The sequence below is a fragment of the Giraffa tippelskirchi genome, chromosome 6 (assembly GCF_054371585.1).
Source record: "Giraffa tippelskirchi isolate mGirTip1 chromosome 6, T2T-mGirTip1v1.2.pri, whole genome shotgun sequence".
Lineage (NCBI taxonomy): Eukaryota > Metazoa > Chordata > Mammalia > Artiodactyla > Giraffidae > Giraffa > Giraffa tippelskirchi.
The window spans coordinates 68,518,026-68,537,973 of NC_137280.1; the positions used below are offsets into that span (position 1 = coordinate 68,518,026).

The 19,948-nt window shown below is 51.3% G+C and overlaps 1 protein-coding gene across 1 annotated transcript in view; it reads left to right on the forward strand.

Moving 5' to 3' along the window:
• Positions 1 to 19,948, forward strand: part of TG (thyroglobulin) — a 240,153-nt gene that overhangs the window by 26,560 nt on the left and 193,645 nt on the right. The window contains exons 13-20 of the mRNA XM_081503609.1: positions 395 to 472; positions 1,032 to 1,144; positions 3,386 to 3,488; positions 4,514 to 4,714; positions 8,574 to 8,786; positions 10,115 to 10,269; positions 11,609 to 11,765; positions 13,678 to 13,902. Of these exons, the coding sequence (XP_081359735.1) occupies positions 395 to 472; positions 1,032 to 1,144; positions 3,386 to 3,488; positions 4,514 to 4,714; positions 8,574 to 8,786; positions 10,115 to 10,269; positions 11,609 to 11,765; positions 13,678 to 13,902 (1,245 nt within the window). The remainder of the gene's footprint in view (positions 1 to 394; positions 473 to 1,031; positions 1,145 to 3,385; positions 3,489 to 4,513; positions 4,715 to 8,573; positions 8,787 to 10,114; positions 10,270 to 11,608; positions 11,766 to 13,677; positions 13,903 to 19,948) is intronic.

The window sequence follows — 19,948 nt, forward strand, 5'->3', positions numbered from 1 at the left end:
TCTACCTGCCTGGAGATCAAGTGGGCAGCTTCTGGGGTTTCTGGGTGTTAGGGCCTCTGATTGTGGATTATGTTAGGGAGAGCAGACAGGTAGGGGTTTGGGTGAGAGAACTTACTTCTAGGAATTTTTAAATTTTGATTAGAGTACGGTTGATTTGTAATGCTGTGTTATAATAGTTTCTGCTGTACAGCAAAATGAGTAGGTTATATCTAAACCCACTCTCTTTCAGATTCTTTTCCCATATAGGCCACTATGGAGTATTGAGTAGAGTTTCCTGTGCTATACAGCAAGTCCTTGTTAGTTATCTCTTTTATATATGGTAGTGTGTATTGCAGGACCCTCGAAGCAGGGCCCTTGGGTGCTTCCTGAACTTCTGGCCGTGGCTCTTTTCCAGGGCACTGCTGGTGTGTGGACGGGAGGGGAGAGTATGTCCCTGCCTCGCTGACCGCCCGCTCCCGGCAGATTCCGCTGTGTAAGTGGGGCCGCCGGACCGGCCAGCGGGCCTTCTAGCGGGCAGTGTGGCACCCTGCCCAGGGAGGCTCTGTGGGCCGGCGCTTCAGACCAGCCCCAGAGAGCAGGCAGACCACACATCCCCAAGTCCCCAGGCCTGGAAGACTTCCCTGACCTTGGTCATTGTTCCTAATTGTGCTCCTCTTTCCCCAGGTGGAGGAAGTGAGCTGGGGGTGGGCAGGGAACCCCAGGTCTCTCCACCCCCCGACACCTGCTTCCTGGGAAGTTTCAGCTATTTCTGTGCTTTCTACAATGACTTCATGTCTGGTCCATAGTCCAATCTTTCTTCTGAGTCTGGACCCGTGTAATCAAGCGCTCACTTTATGTCTCAGAGATGAAATGTCCCACGTGGGTCTTTGTCCTTGACCCTCAGCCTGCTTCTCTGGGGTTCCAGCTCTCTGCACAAGGCACCTCCACCCACCCAGATGCACGGCTCCGACACTCGGGGCCAGCCTGGGCTCCCCACCTGCCCTCAGTGCCCGCGGCCAGCCTGTTGAGAGCTCCCCTCTCTCCCCACCCAGGCCCCACCATCTGTGAGAAATCTCGAGCCAGTGGGCTGCTTTCCAACTGGAAACAGGCTGGTGTCCAAGCAGAACCGTCTCCTAAAGACCTGTTCATCCCAACCTGCTTAGAGGTAAGTCTCTGAAGGCCCAAGACGGTTTGAGAGGGAAGCCAGAACTTTCTGGATGGTGAATTTTCTAGTTTTCAATAAACTTGTTTTAACTGAAAACTCCCAAGGAATTCTAGGCCTCGGTTTTTGTCCCAGCCCTGGCTGACCCAAGCTATGTGGTGGTGGTGATGTTTAGCTGATCAGTCGTGTTCGACTCTTTTATGACCCCATGGACAGTAGCCTGCCAGGATTCTCTGTTCCTGGAATTTTTCCAAGCAAGAATACTGGAGTAGGTTGCCACTTCCTCCTCCAGGGGATCTTCCTGAGCCAGGTATCAAACCCACGTCTCTTGCATGTCCTGCATTGACAGGCAGATCCTTTAACACTGAGCCACCTGGGAGGCCCAAGCTGTATGACCTTGGGCAATTTATTTACCGTCTCTGTGCTTCTCTGGGCTTTGCGTTATCCTAAGATCAGGCGACATTTTAATCTTCCCTAGTGCTAGGACTGTTTTGAGGCTTTTAGGAAATACCTTTAATGAAAACTCTGTGAAGAATAATATACACATACGTAATTCCTTAAACCATGTAGGCACATCAACATGCCCATCATATTTCAGCTTCTCAACATAAATGGAAGACTCTGTAATATTTCCCTCTCCAGCTCCCTTGTTGTCATGATTTAGGGCAGTGACTGATGTGAAAGCTCTTAGAAAGAGACTTCTTGCTGGAACCAACCACTCAGCTACCAGCTGATGGAAATCCCTGTGGCTCAGGCCCTGTACCCTGAAGGAGGGTTGATAGGAACACCGCCACCTACTCTGCTGGGCTCGGAGGGGCTCCAAGAAAGTCAAATGAAATCAGCAGTGCAAAGGTTCATAAAAATGCAAATTACTGAGCAAAGGTTTCCTTGTTACTGTTCCTCACTGTTATTAATATTGTTTGGTGCTGTAAACATGGGCCCCAATTACAGCAGAGTTTTGTAGAGAAATTAGCATATCTAGTCTTTCATCTTGGCTGGCAGCCCCCTACCACTGAAATGAGAGTCTGCTCCATCATCCTGGGTGGCAAGTCCACCTGTGGAGAAGGAGAGGCAGGAAGCACAGTTCCGACTGGGGGAAAAGTGATTCAGACCAGCTCCCAGAGAACCTCAGATTGTGTGGTTCCCCAGCCTGGTTCTTAGAAGGACCCAAGTGCCAGGAAACAGGACCCAAGTGCCAGGAAATAGGACCCAAGATGTCCAGCGCCCACACTGGACGCCTATGTGTTGGACCTAGCTCCTCAGAAGAAGTCATGTTAGCAGCTAGTGAGTTCTCAGTTGTAAATCTTTACAATCCCATATTTTCTCAAATCTTTACTTGGGTTTGAATCCTACCTGTGCAACTTGAAAGCCATGCACCCGGAGGCACCTCATCTGATTTCCCTGGGTCTCTCTGGGTATAATGGGGACGTAGACTCTCTACCTACACCAGGGACTGAAGGACATGCTGGGGGCCTCCTGATTATGTTCTCTGTAAACGTTGGGTGTCGTTACGATGGTCATTTATCATCTGTGAAAACGGCACAGCAGAGTATAGAATGAACAAGTGGCCTCGGAAAGCTCAAGGAAACCCTCAGTGGTTCCAGGGAGCTTGGAAGAACTGGCCTCCCTTCTGCCTGTGGCTGCACACACAGGAGAGGACATTGTCTTCCCCAGGAGTGCATGGGTCCATCTGGTCTCACTTCCTCTCTTTTTAGATGAGGAAACTTGCCCCAGCGAATTGGAGGAGCTTGCCCAGCATCCTCAGCTGGCCGAGGAGAGAGGGGCCCTGGGCAAAGGCAGGGGGCTGCTTTCTCTCTTGTCTTTCCTTTCTGTTACAGACCCCTTTCTCCAAGGGATGCTGGTTGAAAATCTTTTCCAGAACTAGGGGAATGGTTTCAAGACAGTAGCTGGGCATTGGGGCTGGGCAGGCTTGGGCCCAGCCCGGGTCTGCCACTCCCCAGCTGTGGGATGGGGCTCTGTCACTTTGTCTCTCTGAGTGAGCCTCAGTTTTCCCCACTCTAAAAATGGGTTCACTGCAGTTCTTGTCTCATGTGGATGTTATAGCCATGAATTCAGACAATGTACGTAAAGGGTTTCGAACGGGACAGCCCCTTCCAGCCCCTCCCTAATGTCTGGAAAAGCCATCACCAGTAGTTTCGGGAGAAATATCCTTGACATCTGGCTCCTGACTTATCAGTTACAGAAACATCTTCGCTGGGTGATACCACCTTGGTTTTGTCTCAGACAGGAGAGTTTGCCAGGCTGCAGGCGTCGGAGGCTGGCACATGGTGTGTGGATCCGGCCTCAGGAGAGGGCGTGCCGCCTGGCACAAACAGCAGTGCCCAGTGTGAGTACTGCCCCTTCCCCATCACCCTCCAGCCCCCACCCCATGAGCATGATGTATGGAGCTCCAAGAGCTGGCTTCACGTCCCAGCTTGGCCATTCCAGAGCCGTGAGAGCCTCTAACCTCACTGAGCCTCAGTTTTCTCATCTGTGAAATAGGGGTCCGATTCCCCCACCTCAGTGGGTTCTTGGGAGTAATACATATGGCAGGGTGTGGGGTAACTAGAGGCACAAGCCAGCACTGGTCCCTATTAGAGTGGGCACAGCTACCTTCATGGGGTCTGCTGTGCAGCCCCGATACCAGGGCTCCAGCCTGACTCCTCGTCCTCCAGCCTGACCCAGCAATCTGTTTTCCACAGTGAGGTCAAGACGGTGTCTCTAAAGGGTACACGTTCAGCTGTCCTCCTCTGCTTGGAGCCCATCGATGCTCCCTGTGGTCCTCAGGCCCAGGCTCCTTGCTGCGGCTCCTGGACCTCTCCCTGTAGGCTCCTGTATCTTCTTGGGCTTCTCTTATTTCTCCATCTCAGCATCAGGTCCAGGAATAGTAAACTACAATCAGACTTTTCAAGCAGGTAGTCACTCTCTTCCCTGGGCCTTCATGGTCTGGTTCAGCCTTTGCAAACCCCCAACCCCAGCTGGCTAACTTTTACTCCGTCCACCCATCAGTCCCTCTAGGAAGCCTTGTGGGCCTCTCTGTCTTTCACAGCAGAGCTCAGTGCCTTCCGATGGGCTAATAAACTGCCCCACACACCTCCCGTTATCATCCTTAGCATCTGAACTGCAGTTGCTCACTTACTTGTTAAGTATCCTCTAAGATTCTAAGTTCCTTGAGGACAGTCAATGTGTGTGTGTGTGTGCATGGAGTGGATAGGGGAGTACAAAGCTGAGTGTCCGAGTGCAACACCGCAGTTGGGAGGCAGCCCCAGACCCTGGGGACCCTACAGACAGGTGGCGGTCGGTGGTGGGTGGTGACAAGGGCTGTGACAGCCACGCGGGCAGGGAACACATGTGGCTTGTCTTTGCATCAAGGCCCGAGCCTCTGTGACATGCTCCAGAGTGGAGTCCCCTCTGGGAGAACCAGCCCCGGCTACACCCCAGCCTGCAGGGCGGAGGACGGAGGCTTCTCCCCAGTGCAGTGCGACCTGGCCCAGGGCAGCTGCTGGTGCGTCCTGGGCAGCGGAGAGGAGGTGCCTGGGACCCGCGTGGCCGGGAGCCAGCCGGCCTGTGAGAGTAAGTGGTGATGCCCCCGAGTGGCCCCCGGGCTGGTGGGGGTCCTGTCGTCTCTTCTTTGGCCCAGGCTGGGGTGAAAGGGTCACCAAAGGTGTCAGGACAGTGGGGGCAGGAGGGGAGACAAGGGAACTGCATGAGGGATTGAAGTTGACCCCTGTGATGTTGAAACTGTTTCAGTTCAGTTTAGTTGCTCAGTTGTGTCTGACTCTTTGAAACACCATGGACTGCAGCACACCAGGCCTCCTTGTCCATCGCCAACTCTTGGAGTTTACTCAAACTAATGCCCATGAAGTCGGTGATGCCATCCAACCATCTCATCCTCTGTCATCCCCTTCTCCTCTTGCCTTCAATCTTTCCCAGCATCAGGGTCTTTTCCAATGAGTCACTTTTTCGCATCAGGTGGCCAAAGATTGGAGTTTCAGCTTCAGCATCAGTTCTTCCAATGAATATTCAGGACTGGGGCTCAAACCAAGGCAAGCCTGTGTGGCGATCTCCTGAGCCAGTGAAGCTTGGGCGCTGGCCTCCTGGGAGGGAGTGCCAGTCTCGGTCTCCCCGTCCTCGAAGGGGGAGGAGGGTCCAGACGGCAGGATCTCAGTGGGGGTGGGTCCATCCCAGCTGGGAGCTTCAGGCATCAGTGGAAGTGTTGATTTATTTATTTTTGTTTCTACTTTAAAAGATCATTTGGATATCAAATATTGAACTGTACGTGAATATATAACATTGAAATACAGTATTACTTATTAAACATATTATTGATTACTTACTTTTAATTTTTCCTGTATACTCAAGTCACAGGACATCGTAGTCATTTTAAAATGTGTGTGCACAAGTAGGTTACATTATCTGTGACTTTTGTTTCAGAGCAGTAAATGAAGACATTGCAAAATATTTATCACAAGTTGTGATGCTGGATCTGGCAGGGTTGAGAAATGCTGTACAAAATGACTAATTTTATGGCAGTTGCCTTTCTTCTGTTGTTCTTACTGTTTTGTTGCCTTATTTTTTTTTTTTTAACATTTGCAGTCTCTAAGTGACATTTTGGAACTGCAGACACATTTAATTAGGTCTGGTGATTTCTATGTGTAAGGAGAATTTTTACATTTGTAGAGTGATACTTATATTTGTAAAGACAAAGGGGAGTCTTCAAAAGAAGGCTGGGAAGGAAGAGTCGGTGCTCTCTTCATGGGGCTCTGTCTCCTTCTGTCCATCCCTTTGCCTGCCCCTAACCTGTGGTGTGTGTCCAGGGCTCTCACTACACGCCTTTTCTCCCAAGTCCTTGATTCTCCCAGTCTCTATGGGTTCTGTTTCAAGACCCTCAGCCACTGCCACCATGCAGGGACCATAGCAGGTGCTCGATGGGTGTTAATGAGAAGAACTCCCTGCTGGGTGTTGCCGAGAGCAGTGAGTGTCAGCCTTAGAGCCAGACACACTGAACTTACAGGACATCTAAGAGTGGTCTGCACTGTCGGGACCCAAGGAACAGACTGCTGAGTGTCCTGCAGGATCAGGTCTGGGAGCACAGCTCTTCTGGTGTCTGGAAAGACCCCCTGTGTCTTGGCCCTGCCAGGATTCTATGATCATAGCTCACCTGTGCAGAGATTCAGCTATTGAAATGTGCTTGTCACATCATACGTCCCATTTTTGCCCCCCAGGGATGCAGGTAAATAGATAGAAGAGTCCTACTTGCGATGGCACCCCACTCCAGTACTCTTGCCTGGAAAATCCCATGGACGGAGGGGCCTGGTGGGCTGCAGTCCAGGGGGTTGCTAAGAGTCGGACACGATTGAGCAACTTCACTTTCACTTTTCCCTTTCATGCATTGGAGAAGGAAATGACAACCCACTCCAGTGTTCTTGCCTGGAGAATCCCAGGGATGGGGGAGCCTGGTGGGCTGCCGTCTATGGGGTCGCACAGAGTCGGACACGACTGAAGCGACTTAGCAGCAGCAGCAGCACTCTCCATTTTACAGATGGCAAAACTGGGACTCACTTTAATGTGTTAAAAGCCACCCAGCTAGCAACCAGCCCTTTGAGTTCCCCAAAGCTTCTTCCTGCTGGCTTGCAACAGAGTGTGGGGAGAAAGCTCAGATGAGGGGGTCAGACAGACAGACCCAAGTGTCAGCTCTGCCAACGCCCTTGCTGGGTAACCCTGGGCAAGTCCTTTAACCTCAAGTTCCAAATCTGTAACTTGTGGGCATGGGGTGGGGGTGAATCATAGCTATTTCTTATCATCATTGTTAGGGTTAATTCAAATAGTCTCTGTAAACTGCTTAGCCTGGTGGCTAAGAGCCAACTCAATGAGCCCACTGAAAATTATAGCACACAATCTTGTTCAGAGGTCATTGTCCTTATTAGACAGAAGCCCAGGCTGCACCCTGAAGATCAAAATGAGTCATTCTCCATCTGAGGACCCCAAGTAACCATGATTCACGTGAGGATTGCAAGCTTTAAGGCCAGACATATACAGGCAGCAAGGCTGTGCTCTAGAGTCAGATAATTAACTGTATCTTTAGCCAGGTGTGAAACTATCACTGAACGTGTCTGTTCTTTAATTTACTCATTCATCTATTGATTTAACACACACTCCTGGAGCTTGTGATTCAGGTCAGCCTTGGGCCCTGGGTAAACAGAGGAGTGATACCCTCTCCCCTTCTGTGGCTTAGTCCAGCGGGGAGACCAGAATGCAGATAGAGCCTTGTATAATTGATCACAAGGCAGTCTACTCCAAGGGGCCTGAGGGCTTGGAGAAAGGTGGCTAAAGTCAGCCTGGAAGAACCGTGGAAAGTGTTAGAAAGTTAAAGGGGTTGAGCTGATAACTGAGGACCCAAAAAGAAATCTAGGCAGATGAGCAGGTAGAAGAAGGAAGGACATGGGCTGTACAATGCATATAGTTGGGAAATAACAACTCTGCTCTGGGGCAAAGTGGGGCTGGAGAGGAGACCAGAGCAGAGAGAGGAAGTTGGGCCAGCAGGCACTTGGGTGACTTGAGAACCGAGTCCAGCTCCATACATTTCTCTGCTGGCAGGGGGAATGGATTGGACATGGGAGCAGAGGGCAGGGGGTGAGGCCCAAACGCAGCGAGCTGGTGAGGAAGCTTCAGTGGCCGTTCAGGGAGAAGATGACGCATGTCTAAATAAAGGATGTGCGGTGGGCATGAAGAGAAGTCAAGAAGCTGTGAGCCACAGCTGAGCTGGTGGGCAGAGCCGTCTGGGTTGGCTGCTGTGTTTCTGGCTAAAGGCGCCAGGCCTCAAGCTGGGGGTGCTGAAACCAGAGCAGGCGTGGGCAGCAGACGCTGAGCCTGGCCCTGTTGGCTTTGAGGTGGAAGAGACTGGGTGGGAACTGGACTTAGAGATGAGAAGGTGCTCCAGAGGGCCTGAGTGGAGTTGAAGACATGAGAGTCATCTCTGCTCAAAGTGAAGTTGAAGTTGAAGTGAAGTCACTCAGTCGTGTCCGACTCTCTGTCCATGGGATTTTCCAGGAAAAAATACTGGAGTGGGTTGCCATTTCCTTTTCTGCTTAAAAATGCTATCAAAGTGTTAGTCACTCCATCGTGTCTGACTCTGTGACCCCATGGACTGTAGCCCGCCCGTCTCCTCTGTCCATAGAGTTCTCCAGGCAAGAATACTGGGGTGGGTAGCTGTTCCCTTCTCCAGGGGATCTTCCCGACCCAGGGGTGTCTGTTAAAATGAGAGAGGATGGGATTAGCCAGGAGGAGGGTGGAGAGGGAGCAGGTGGGCCCAGGCTGGCCTGAGGGAAGAGAGGGTGAGGGGGACCCAGTGCTAGTGAGCAGAAACGGGAGGTGAAGGCGCACAGCCTTGGTGCTGGGTAGGTGCCCAAAGCCGCCCCCTTTCTCCCTGCAGGTCCGCAGTGCCCACTGCCCTTCAGTGTGGCAGATGTGGCCGGGGGGGCCATCCTGTGTGAACGCGCCTCGGGCCCGGGCACGGCCGCTGGGCAGCGGTGCCATCTACGGTGTGGCCGGGGCTACCGGAGTGCCTTCCCGCTGGAGCCGCTGCTGTGCAGCCTGCAGAGCAGACGCTGGGAGTCCTGGCCGCCCCAGCCCCGCGCCTGCCAACGTGAGTGGCCCCAGGAAGGTCCGCCCGGTGTCCCACTCCCCCCCAAGGCTTGGGGCCGAGGCCTTCATTTTCCCCACCTGAGGGTAGTGTGTCCATGATAAGCCAAGTGGCATCAGAGCAGGACAGAGGGCTCAACGCAGAATTTTCTTCTAGAATGATCAGGAGTGCTTCCCAGACCCCTGGGGCGAAGCTTTATTTGTGGCTTCTCTGGACCAATCTGCTCTCTGAGACACCTACCATTGTTTCAGGCTCCCATAGGAAGTCCTGGATACAGGACTATTCTCAAGGTGTAGACCCTTCAGTGATCAGGTTGGTTACTATGACGCTGACAAGCTCAGAGCTGCTGGTCTGGCTTCTGGGAGTCACAGTGACACTGCCACACCAGCCTCTCCCCACCCCCCCACCTCCCGCCACCAGTCCATCTGTAGCTCCGAGCTATGGCATCTGTTCTGATCACTGTGGACCTGGGCTGTGTTTAAATATGGGCAGCTCTTTCCTCCCGCTGTCACAGCGAACCCACTTTCACATGCACGAGGCTGTGAGGCTACACTGAACTCTGACTGCGTCCACCTAGGCAAAGGTCAGCTGTGGTTACTCACAGCCAGGCTGGGCAGGGGTCAGCACAGGGACCAGTGCTGGGTCCACCCAGGGCAACGGGAGGGGCGTTCAGCAGAGAGACCCAGATCCTGGGACTGACTGTCACAAAGGCTCTGGGCAGCTGGCAGAGGGGCAACAGACACAAATTTGTCACAAAGCATTCTGAAATAGAGAATACTATCCAGAAAAAGTTCAAAATGTGATTTGGACAATAAGTGACAAATAAGTGACCTGTCCCCCTGATGGTGACTGAGTAGCCAGAAATAAGCGCTAGACCACTCATGAGTAAGGGACCTGGGAGAAGAGAGGTATGGGTCCTGAGCTCCTAAAATGGAGTGCAGGTTTGCTGTGTACATTTGTGCAGGTTGTACACTGCACAACTTTAGTCTTTCACATAGACAGCGGTATCTACTCTGAACTGGACAAAGCAAGTGCTGTGGCCCTGTTTGAGTACAAGGTAGTATGCAAGATTTTCCAAGATGAATGTCCAGGACCTCAGCCTGGGTTTAGAGGCTGAGGCAGGACTGAGCTTGCTGTGAGGGTGCTAAGTAATTTGAGAGACAAGCTGGCATGTTGGGAAGTAGTTAGACCCCGAGGGTGAAAATGCAAGATGGCAGCACTTGTGGACTCCAAGTAAAATGAAGAAGGGTTAGTTTTTGCAGAGAAAAAAAAATCGAAAGAACCCCACAGCTCTGTGCCCCTGTCTGCTGACCTCTGGTGCTCACCCTCAGGGCCCCAGTTCTGGCAGACTCTCCAGACCCAAGCGCAGCTGCAGCTCCGGCTCCCACCTGGCAAGGCGTGCAGTGCCGACTACTCGGGCTTGCTGCTGGCATTCCAGGTCTTCCTGTTAGACGAGCTCATGGCCCGCGGCTTCTGTCAGATCCAGGTATGTGCCCACAAGCTTGGACTGAGCTCAGGGTCACCGGGCAGAGAACCTCAGGGCTCAAATGAACCTACAGTTCAACCCTCATTCATTTCACCAACTGAGTGAGACCCAAGATGAGAACGCAGCTCAGACAAGGCTAATGACACAGAGGTAGAGGCGGGATTGGTACCCATCTCTCTGGCCATTCTATCTGCGTATGGATATCACTCCAAATGTGTGGCAAGCACTTAGATTGTGCCAGGCACTGTGCACCCCTTGGCACGGCTTAGCTAACGCAGTCCTCACAGGGACCCTATTATTATTACCGTTTTGTGATGAGTTAAAATAGTTGGGCAGTCACAAAACTGAGAAATGGCAGAGCCATGTAATCCCCTGCTTTTACACAGCACCTTCATTCACCTTCTCATTCACCTCTGACGCCCCATCTTCTGATAAACTAACACCCCCAGGACTCCACATAGAAGTTCCTGGGCTCTTGTCTTTGAAAGAGCACAATGCAAAGAGTGCACAGTGAGGCTTGTGTGGATTCCTGGCCCTGCCTGGTGCTGCCCTAGAGTTAACCGGGCCCTACCACTATCCATCCTCCCACCCTGCCCTGCAGCTGGTCAGCAGGCACTGTGGGGCGTGCTTAGGTGGGGCAAGAAGCCAGGCTGCGTGGTCACACTGGAGGAGCCGGTGGGTGCTTCCCAGGAGGGAGGGTCGTGTCCTGTTGGGTGTGGGTCTTGCAAGGACTTGGGCAGTTGGCAGAAATTGTTTCTCCAGTGAATTATGGCCCCATGAATTTGGAGTGTCTGAGCTTTCTTTGTCTGTGTGTGTGTGTGTGTGTGTGTGTGTGTGTGTGCGTGTGTGTGTGTGCGCGCGCGCGCGCGCATGCACGAGCCGTTTTTATTTTTTGAGACTCTTTACCTTTTTTTCTAAGTATATTTTTTTGTAGTCTATCTTATTTTCACATGTACATGTATCTATTCTTTTTCAATCCTTTCCCCATGTACGTTGGCTCTTAATGCCACTTAACACCTCTGTCTATAAGCTGTGTGATGAAGGCAGGCGATTCAACCTCTCTGAACCCAGAACCTCAGTTTCCGGCTCTCTCAAGGCTGTGCCCTCCCAAATGGCTCCCACGAGGCGGTGGGGGTGCAGAGCAGCCTTTCGAAGGACAGGGGAGGGCCCAGGAGTTCCGATCGCCCCGGGGTCAGCTCCTAGGTCAAGGGGCAGTCTTGTCCTCTCCAGGACCCCCTCCTCCGACAGTAAGATAAGCCAGTTTCGGTGCCCGGCGTAGGCTCGGCAAAGCTGGCTTCCGGCTTTGTGTTCCTGAACTCCCGTCCGCATCTCCGTGCAGGTGAAGACGGCGGGAACCCTTGTCTCCATCCCTGTCTGTGACGACTCCTCGGTGAAGGTGGAGTGTCTGAGCAGGGAGCGGTTAGGAGTCAACATCACGTGGAAACTGCGGCTTGCAGATGCGCCCCCCGCTTCTCTCCCGGATCTGCGGGACGTTGGTATGTTTTCTCACACCGCTGCCCTGAAACCAGGCAGACTCTTTGGGTCTCAGTGTCTCCGTCTGTCGGATGGACCAGTGCGGCCCCAGCGCCTCCCTGCGGGGCCAGAGAGCCCCACGTGCCTGGCCCGTGGGTGGAGCTGGTTACTGAGAAGTTTATAAAAAGCAATAGAGTTCTGGTCCATAGCTGACTAGTGCTAAATATAATAATACCCTCTGACGGCTTTTGAGAATGTTTTCTAATCTTCTCTTGGTTTTCTGGGCACAGAGAAGGAAGACAAGTGTGAGGAAGGGGAGAATGAGGTAGGATGAGGAAGTCTCTGTTGGTTTATAATTTTTGCCCTTTCTACTTCCAATCAGAGGACTTCTCAGACCACTGACACTGTTTACACCCATCAGTATACTATTTGGAACTGCGCAGTGATGGTATGGATGAATTGAGAATAGAAAGACTTAAGAGGGAGTACACTGGACTTTATGATCGTTATTCTGAGCCAGGGTGGGACACAACCCATGGGCTTCTGACTAGATGGTGAGAACTTCTCCTATTTCTCTTGCACTATCTCATGGCCAAACGCCCAGGCTCAGGGCTGGCTGGAGCTTGAGCACTGCTCTATGAGGGAGAAGTCGAAGAAGAGACCAGAGTGTAACCCAGGAGGCAGGTTGCATCTCAGCCATTCTGCAGTGCTTGCAACAGTAATTATTAACACCACTCCTCCCCATAGCATTATGAATTGTGTTGCTGTTATTTAGTCTGTAAGTCATGTCAGACTCATATGTGACCCCGTGGACTGTAGCCCGCCAGACTCCTCTGTCCATGGGATTCTCCAGGAAGAATACTGGAGTGGGTTGCCATGTCCTTCTCCAGGGGATCTTCCCGACCCAGGGATTGAGCCTACATCTCTTACGTCTCTGCATTGGCAGGCAGATTATTTACCACTGAGCTGCCAGAGAAACCCGAGCATTATGAATTAAGGGCCCCCTTTTGTTGTTCTCTGGCAACAGACTGGGTGTGTTTGAAGCTGCAGATGCATGTGATGTTTATTCCTGGCATCCATGGCCTGGGGCTGCGTTCACAGTAGCTGTTGTGGCGAGGACGTTCGTTGCATGCTGGGGTGTTCCAGCTCCAGGTGTGGGGCTTGCCCACCTGCTTCCTTCCTAGGAGACCCTCATAGTTCCACAGCTGGAGGGTTGCCAGGTTTAAGCTGGTTGTTGAGATGGAGGCTCCACTTTCCCTTCAAGTGGCCCCATCACATCCTCTCTTGTAATCCCCACCAACCCCAAAAGGGGACTTCCCAGCCCATTTTTCAGATGGGGAAACTGAGGCTTGGAGATGGTGGCTTCGCAAAGGCTAAGACAGTTGCGTATCTGGATAATGCACCTTAGATGAGTGACTTGGGTCATGATATTCTCTACCAGTGAGGGTCACATTGTGTGTGTGTGTGCTCACTTAAGTTGTGTCTGATTATTTGCGACCCTATGGACTATAGCCCACTAGTCTCCTCTGTCCATGGGATTCTCCGGGAAAGGATACTGGAGTGGGTTGCCATTCCATCCTCCAGGGGATCTTCCCAACCCAGGGATTGAATCCTTAAGTCTTATGCCTCCTGCATTGGCAGTCAGGTTCTGTACCATTGGCACCACCTGGGAAGCACTCAGGGTCACATTGCTGCCACAGAAATAATAGGAGCTGGAGACCTGGATTGGAGTCCTAGATGTGCTTCTGATTTTGTGTGACTTTGGGTCAATCAACCCCCTTCTCTGAACCTCAATTTCTCCCTCTGTAAATTGAGACCCTGGGTGAGGCTTATGTCTCCTTTCAACATGGACATTCTGGGCAGCTCTGCACCTGGATCCTCCCCGACCCTGGCGGGAACAGTGAGGTGACACTCCTGCTTCCTCTTGTCTTGCAGAGGAGGCCTTGGCAGGCAAGTATTTCGCTGGACGCTTTGCAGATCTGATCCAGAGCGGAACATTCCAGCTTCATCTGGATTCCAAGACGTTCTCCGCAGACACCTCCATCCGCTTCCTCCAAGGAGACCACTTTGGCACCTCTCCCAGGACACAGTTTGGGTGCCTGGAAGGGTTCGGCCGAATCTTGACCAGCAGCAATGCCAGTCAGGATGCACTGGGGTGTGGTAGGTGCCCCCTGTCTCCCTGGGCCGCTGTTACTGGGCTGTGCCAGTTGGGGGAATGGCCACAGAGCTCTGAGGGAGGTTATTCCGACATGCCGAGTGGGGAGCCCTTCATTTATTTATTCAGTGGAAGCGTTTCAGATGTCCAGCTGTATGCGTGGGCATGTAGTTATCGCCCACCAGGTAGTAGCTAAAACTGGGAGCAGCATGGCAGGAGGAAGCAGCCCCGTGTTTGGGGTTATCCATCCTCTTCACCCTTGCCAGGCACAGACCCACAGCCTGAGCCGCACTGTGTTTGTGGAGAAGGCCGACATCCACCCTGCGCGTGCTCTGTGACTCATCCCAGTCTGGTTACAGCAGCGCCTTTCTCACCACCATCCCCAGATGGCCAGCAATCAGCCAGGGCACGGCGGCTCAGGGCAGTGAGTCCTGGTGGAGGTCACCGGGCTGTTCTTGGCCTGACACACGAGCAGCCTTGGAAGCACCTCACTAGCCCATGCCTGCCGGCTCCCGGAATGGAAGCTCTGAGCATTTTCTGTCGCTGCTATAATACATGGCTGCAAGCATCGTGGTTTAAAACAACACCTGCTTATTATGCTGCCGTTCTGTAGGTTTGAATTCTCACACGGGCCTCCCTGGCCACAAATCCAGGTGTCATCCGGCCGCATTCCTACCGGAGGCCCTGGGAGGGAATCAGTTTCCTGATTTTTTCCAGCTTCCAGAAGGTGCCCACATTTCTCGGCCCTTGGCTTCCTTTCTTCATCTTCAAAGCTGGAAGTGCTGTAGTTCTCAGGCCGTTCCTCTGTCATCACAGTTCCCTTGGACGCTTCTCTCACTTCTTTTTTTTTTTTTTCAAAGTAATGGTTGTTTACAATTTTTTATTTATCTATTTATCTATTTATTTTTGGCTGTGCTGGGTCTTTGTTGCAGCATGTGGGCTTTCTCTAGTTGCCTGAATGAAGGCGACTCTTCCTTGTGGCGTGCGGCCTTCTCACTACAGCGGCTTCTCTTGTTGTGGAGCACGGATGGGCTCTAGGACAGACAGGCTTCAGTAGTTGTGGCTCACTGCATGTGGAATCTTCCCGGACCAAGGGTCGAACCCACGTCCCCTGCACCGGCAAGTGAATTCTTATCCACTGTACCACCAGGGAAGTCCTTTCTTTCATTTCTTTGTTTTTAAATTTCTTTTTTATTTTATTTTATTGGAGTGTAATTGCTTTACAGTGTTGTGCTAGTTTCTGCTGTACAACAAAGTGAATCAGCTGTATGTGTGACTACACACAGCTGGATAATCCAGCAAACTCTCCCTCTCTTAAGGCCAGTTGTCTAGCGACCTTATTTCCATCTGCAACCTTAGACTCCCTTTGCCATGTGACCTCACGTGTTTACAGTTTCTAGGGACTAGGACATGGACCTCTTTGGGGACCATTGTTCCATCTACTACCGAAGCTTCCAGGGTCTCACAGTGAGAAGCCTGCCTCCCACATGACGTGAGACACAGAGGCTTTTTTATTGAGCTGAAGAGAGAGAAGATGTTTCTCAGTTATTTATTTTTCCACTATTTATATTGGTTGCCACACAAAAGCTACAAAGCCTCTCCTCTCGTGAAATCCATGCCAAGTTCTAAGCTCCACACTAGATATCACACGCCGCTAACTCAACACAGAAACCAGAGACAACACTTCTTGCTAATATTTATAGAAGATTTTGCAGTTGACGAGGCATCATCACAAACACTTAGCCATCACAGTCGCCCCTGGTGGCAGGTCATCTCCCCACTTGACAGGTGAAGGGGTGGAGGCCCAGATGAGGTGAGGTCATGGGTCTCTAGTGCCCAGAGCAGGGCTGACTCAAAGGAGGGGTTCCGTTCTCTGTGGATGAGTCAACCTAGGTCCTCCGGGACCAGCCCTCATGATCCTTCCACCTCACAGAGCTGCCCAAACAAAGAGGACAAGAAATAGAAGCAGCTGTGGACGGTGGCACCCCCAGGGTGGATGAAGCAGGGTCACTGCAGTGGGGTCTGGGCAGCACCTGGTGCTGGCTTCTCAGACTCGCTGTGAAGAGCCCTGGGCTCCGCTGTCAAAGACTCGGAGGGTGTGTGAGTGTGTGTATGCATGTGTGTGTGTGAGAGAGTGTGTGAGTGTGTGTATGTATGAGATAGTGTGAGTGTGTGTGTGAGTGTGTACATATGACTATGTGTATTGTGAGTGTGTGTATGTGTGAGATAGTGTGAGTGTGTGAGTGTGTGTGTGAGAGTGTGTACATATGACTATGTGTATTTTGAGTGTGTGTATGTGTGAGATAGTGTGAGTGAATGTGTGTATGTGTGTGTGAGAGAGTGTATGAGTCTTTGTATATGTGAGTGTGTGTGTGACTGTGTGTGTACATTTACATGTGTGTATGAGTGTGTGAGTGTATGCGTGTGTGAGAGAGTGTGTGAGTGTGTGTACGTCTGGTTGTGTGTGTGTGAGTGTATGTCTGAATGTGTGTATGTATGCGTGTGTTGTGTGTGTGTATGTGTGAGAGTGTGTGTGAATCTATGTGTGAGTGTGTGTGTACATGTGAGAGAGTGTGTATGTGTGTTGGGAGGAGAGTGTTTTTAGAATCATCCCAGATGGTGTTGATAAGAGAGTCTGAGAGCCCACCCTGAGGCTCAGTGACCTCAGGTGTCCCCTTTGGAACACAGAGCCAAGAGGTGGGGTGACAGAAGCTGGTGAGAGGGACCAGTCAAATGCCAGTTCCCCATTTCCTTCATGTAAAATAAAGGGGATGGCCTGGAATCTGGGCCGAGATTTTCTCTAGGGACCTTGATTGATGATTAGATGAGCATTTCCTGTCTCCCAGGACAGACAGTCCGGCTCAAGTAGGAGATGGGAGGAAAAGCTAAACCAGGAGCGCAGGCAGACATTCCTGGTGGGTGTTGAGCAGTGAGGGTACTGGGAATCAGAACCTGACCTGGGGGTGACCGGGCTCCAGAGAGTGGGAGCCCCAAGGTGGACCTGGGGAAGGGGCGGAGTGAAAGGTCTCATTGGGTCTGCAATTGCTCCAGGAGGTGGCCACCTTTCTCTGTAAAGAGCCATAGCAAGTGTTTTAGGCTTTGCAAACCATTCTCTTTCTGTCTCAAGGACTCAAGTCATCCATAGTGGGGAGAAAAAGGCTGTGTTCTAAGTAAAATTTCATTTGCCAAACAGAAAGTGAGCAGTATTTGGCCTGAAGGCTGCAATTTGCCCATCGTAGCTCTACATAAACCTGCATTCTGTTTGTCAACTGCAGCAGCTTTTTACTGATTCACAAAGAATTGTTGAGCACATCATTTATCCCCACCCCTTACTCCAAATGCTCAGAAAGGTCCAGAATGGAATTCACAAAAGCAGTAAAAGCCCCCAGTTTTCTCCAGTATCCGTGATAACATCCATCCTCTACTGAGTTTCTGCATTGCTCTGGTCCAGAGTCCAGTATCTTTAATCCCATGGGATGGACGAAGCAGTGGGGGGAATACAATTGACAGTGTCAGGAAGCTGGAAGTCTTTTAAGTCGGATGGATCTGGGTTCAAGCCATGGTTCCAACACTTTCGCAGTGTGGGTTCTTGGGACACTGCCCATATTCACTAGGCATCATCTGGAAACCAGGGACAGTAATATCTATTTCATGGGGGGTTGCAATTTGCATAACAGAATATAATCGATACAAAGCACGTCGATTCACACATAGCGAAACTTGCAGCAGATGGTTTTGTTGTCAATTGGCTACGTGAGATTTCAACTCAGCTGTGCTGGTTCCAAAATCTTTGTTCTGTCTTCCGATTCACAAGTCTCCTTTCTCAACAAGGGCTCTTGGTGAAATCACCCCCTCTGATCCCTGTATCTGTTCTAATTGACTCTTTTCCCTTATGAAGCGCATCTGGAACACAGATGCAAGGCTACAAGCAGAGCATTGTCCTGTGGAGAGGAAGCAGGGTTTCTGTGTGCCGTCTTGGGGGGCTAATCTGGATGGTCCCCTGGGAGGGCGGTGACTCAGGAGGACCAATGGGAGTGTCTGCCTCCCATGACTCCAGCAGGCAGGGCTGTCTTGACCTACACAGTACCTGCTGCAGGAGCGGGAGGCTTTGTTAGAAACTCCCATGGGGTCAGTTACGTTCACCCTCTTGCCTCAAGGCCAGCCAAATGGCTATCCTTTGGAATTACCTACGGGAAGCCTTCATGCCAAATTGGCCCATTAAGGAGAATCCCAGGGAAACTGTCTGGATTTTCCATTTTCGTTCTGGACAACATTCGATCACTCATTCACTGCAAGTTCTTATTATAGAGCTAGTTCTCCATGGACTTTATTCTGAAGTAATAAGTTGCATCTTGTTTCCTTCCCCCCTTCCTCCTTTCCTCTCTTCCTTTCTCTTTCTTCCTCCCTCCTTCTTCCTTCCTTCCATCTCTCTATCCATCCGTCCATCCTTCCATCCATCCATCTTTCCATCCTTTCATCCATCCCATCCAAACTTTCAAAATGCAATTATGTGTCAAACACACAATGTGAAATACTCAGGGAAGCAAAAGTCATAGCCCCACTTTCAAAGAGCTCACAGTCTAGCTGAGGCGAGGTTAAGTGAAAAGGCAGCAAAAATATCATGTGAAAAGCCTTTTGCATCACGGTCAGGGCAGTCAGAGAAGGCTTCCCGGGCTAGCAAAGGCTGGTGTGAAGTCATCCAGGTGAGTAGAAATTGCTGCTTGGATAAGAGCAGACAAGCAGTGGTGTGTATGTGTGTGTGTGTATATGTGTGTGTGCGCCCCTGTGTTGAGGCTGCTAAAGTGATGGACATTCCAGAAATGGAGATTAGTGCAAAAGCAGGCAGTTAGGAAGTGCTGTGGCTTTTATGGGGCCAGTGCACATGGTTTGTGTGGTTGGAGAATGGGGGTGTGGGGAATGTGACAAAAGATGGAGCCGGAGAGGTCGGCGGGGACCAGCGTGGAGGTGCCTGGGGGCACAGCAAGGGGCTTGGTCTGGTGGGGTCACAATGGGGGAATTTTAAGTTGGAGAGTTACAGGGCCAGGCCAGGGGTGGGCTTGAGCAAAGCAGGCTAAGGAGGGAAGGACTGTTCCCTGTCCTCAGCTATTTTTCTTCAGCACAAATGTGGCTGCTTTAGTTGAGGACCCTGGGATATGGTTAGCAGGAGGGATGGCATAACCCCAAAGCTTCATGAAAGTCGCAAACTCAGATAGGCCAAACGACCTCATTTTACGGAGAAGGGAACTGAGGCTTCAGGGGTTTTCCAGCACGTTCCATGAGGGGATTTAAGTGAAAGATAAACACCCAATTGTTTCTGTGAAGAGGACCCACCTGCTAGAGGAGGAGGCTCACCGTGATGTACACAAGGGTTCCTTTGGGTGGAAAAGATGCTTGACATCAGAGATGGAGAGAAACACAACACGGTTTCCTTGAGCTTGGTCAAGAGGCCTGAAGTTTATGGCAGCAAAGATCTCAGCTTTCATTTTTCTGCCCCTTCACCTGCACACAGGGTTCGGAGGCAGCAATTCAGGCTGGCTGCACAGGTTTTGTTTTCCTTCAGCAATGAACTTGGAGACTGCTTTAAAAAAAAAAACACGCCCCAGCATAGAGGTAAAAATACTAGAGATGATCAACAATGTGACTCATAGAAGTAACGAAACTCCACTCTCTGAGTGAGGGTGCGCATGGCGCCGGGCAGGCCGGAAAACACACCGTTCAGTTTCCAGAATGGGCCTGGGTTTCTGATTTACTCAGAAACACTACACGCATATGAACCCACGGGAGAGTAGCAGTCAGATCCATGTGGGCTCCGTTCTAGCAGGTCCCACACACATGGGCTTCACTTCTTCGTCAAAAGAAGGTGGTTGAATTGGTGGGTGGAGAAAAGGCTTTGGTTTAGCGAGAATGGGACTCAGATTCCACCTGTATCACCTCAATGCCTGGTTGAAGTTGAGCTTGAACATCAGTTTTCTCCAGACTAAAATGGCGCTGATACCTTTTCCATAGGTGGTGGCAGTGAAACAACGGCACTGTGCTTGGCATATTCTATAA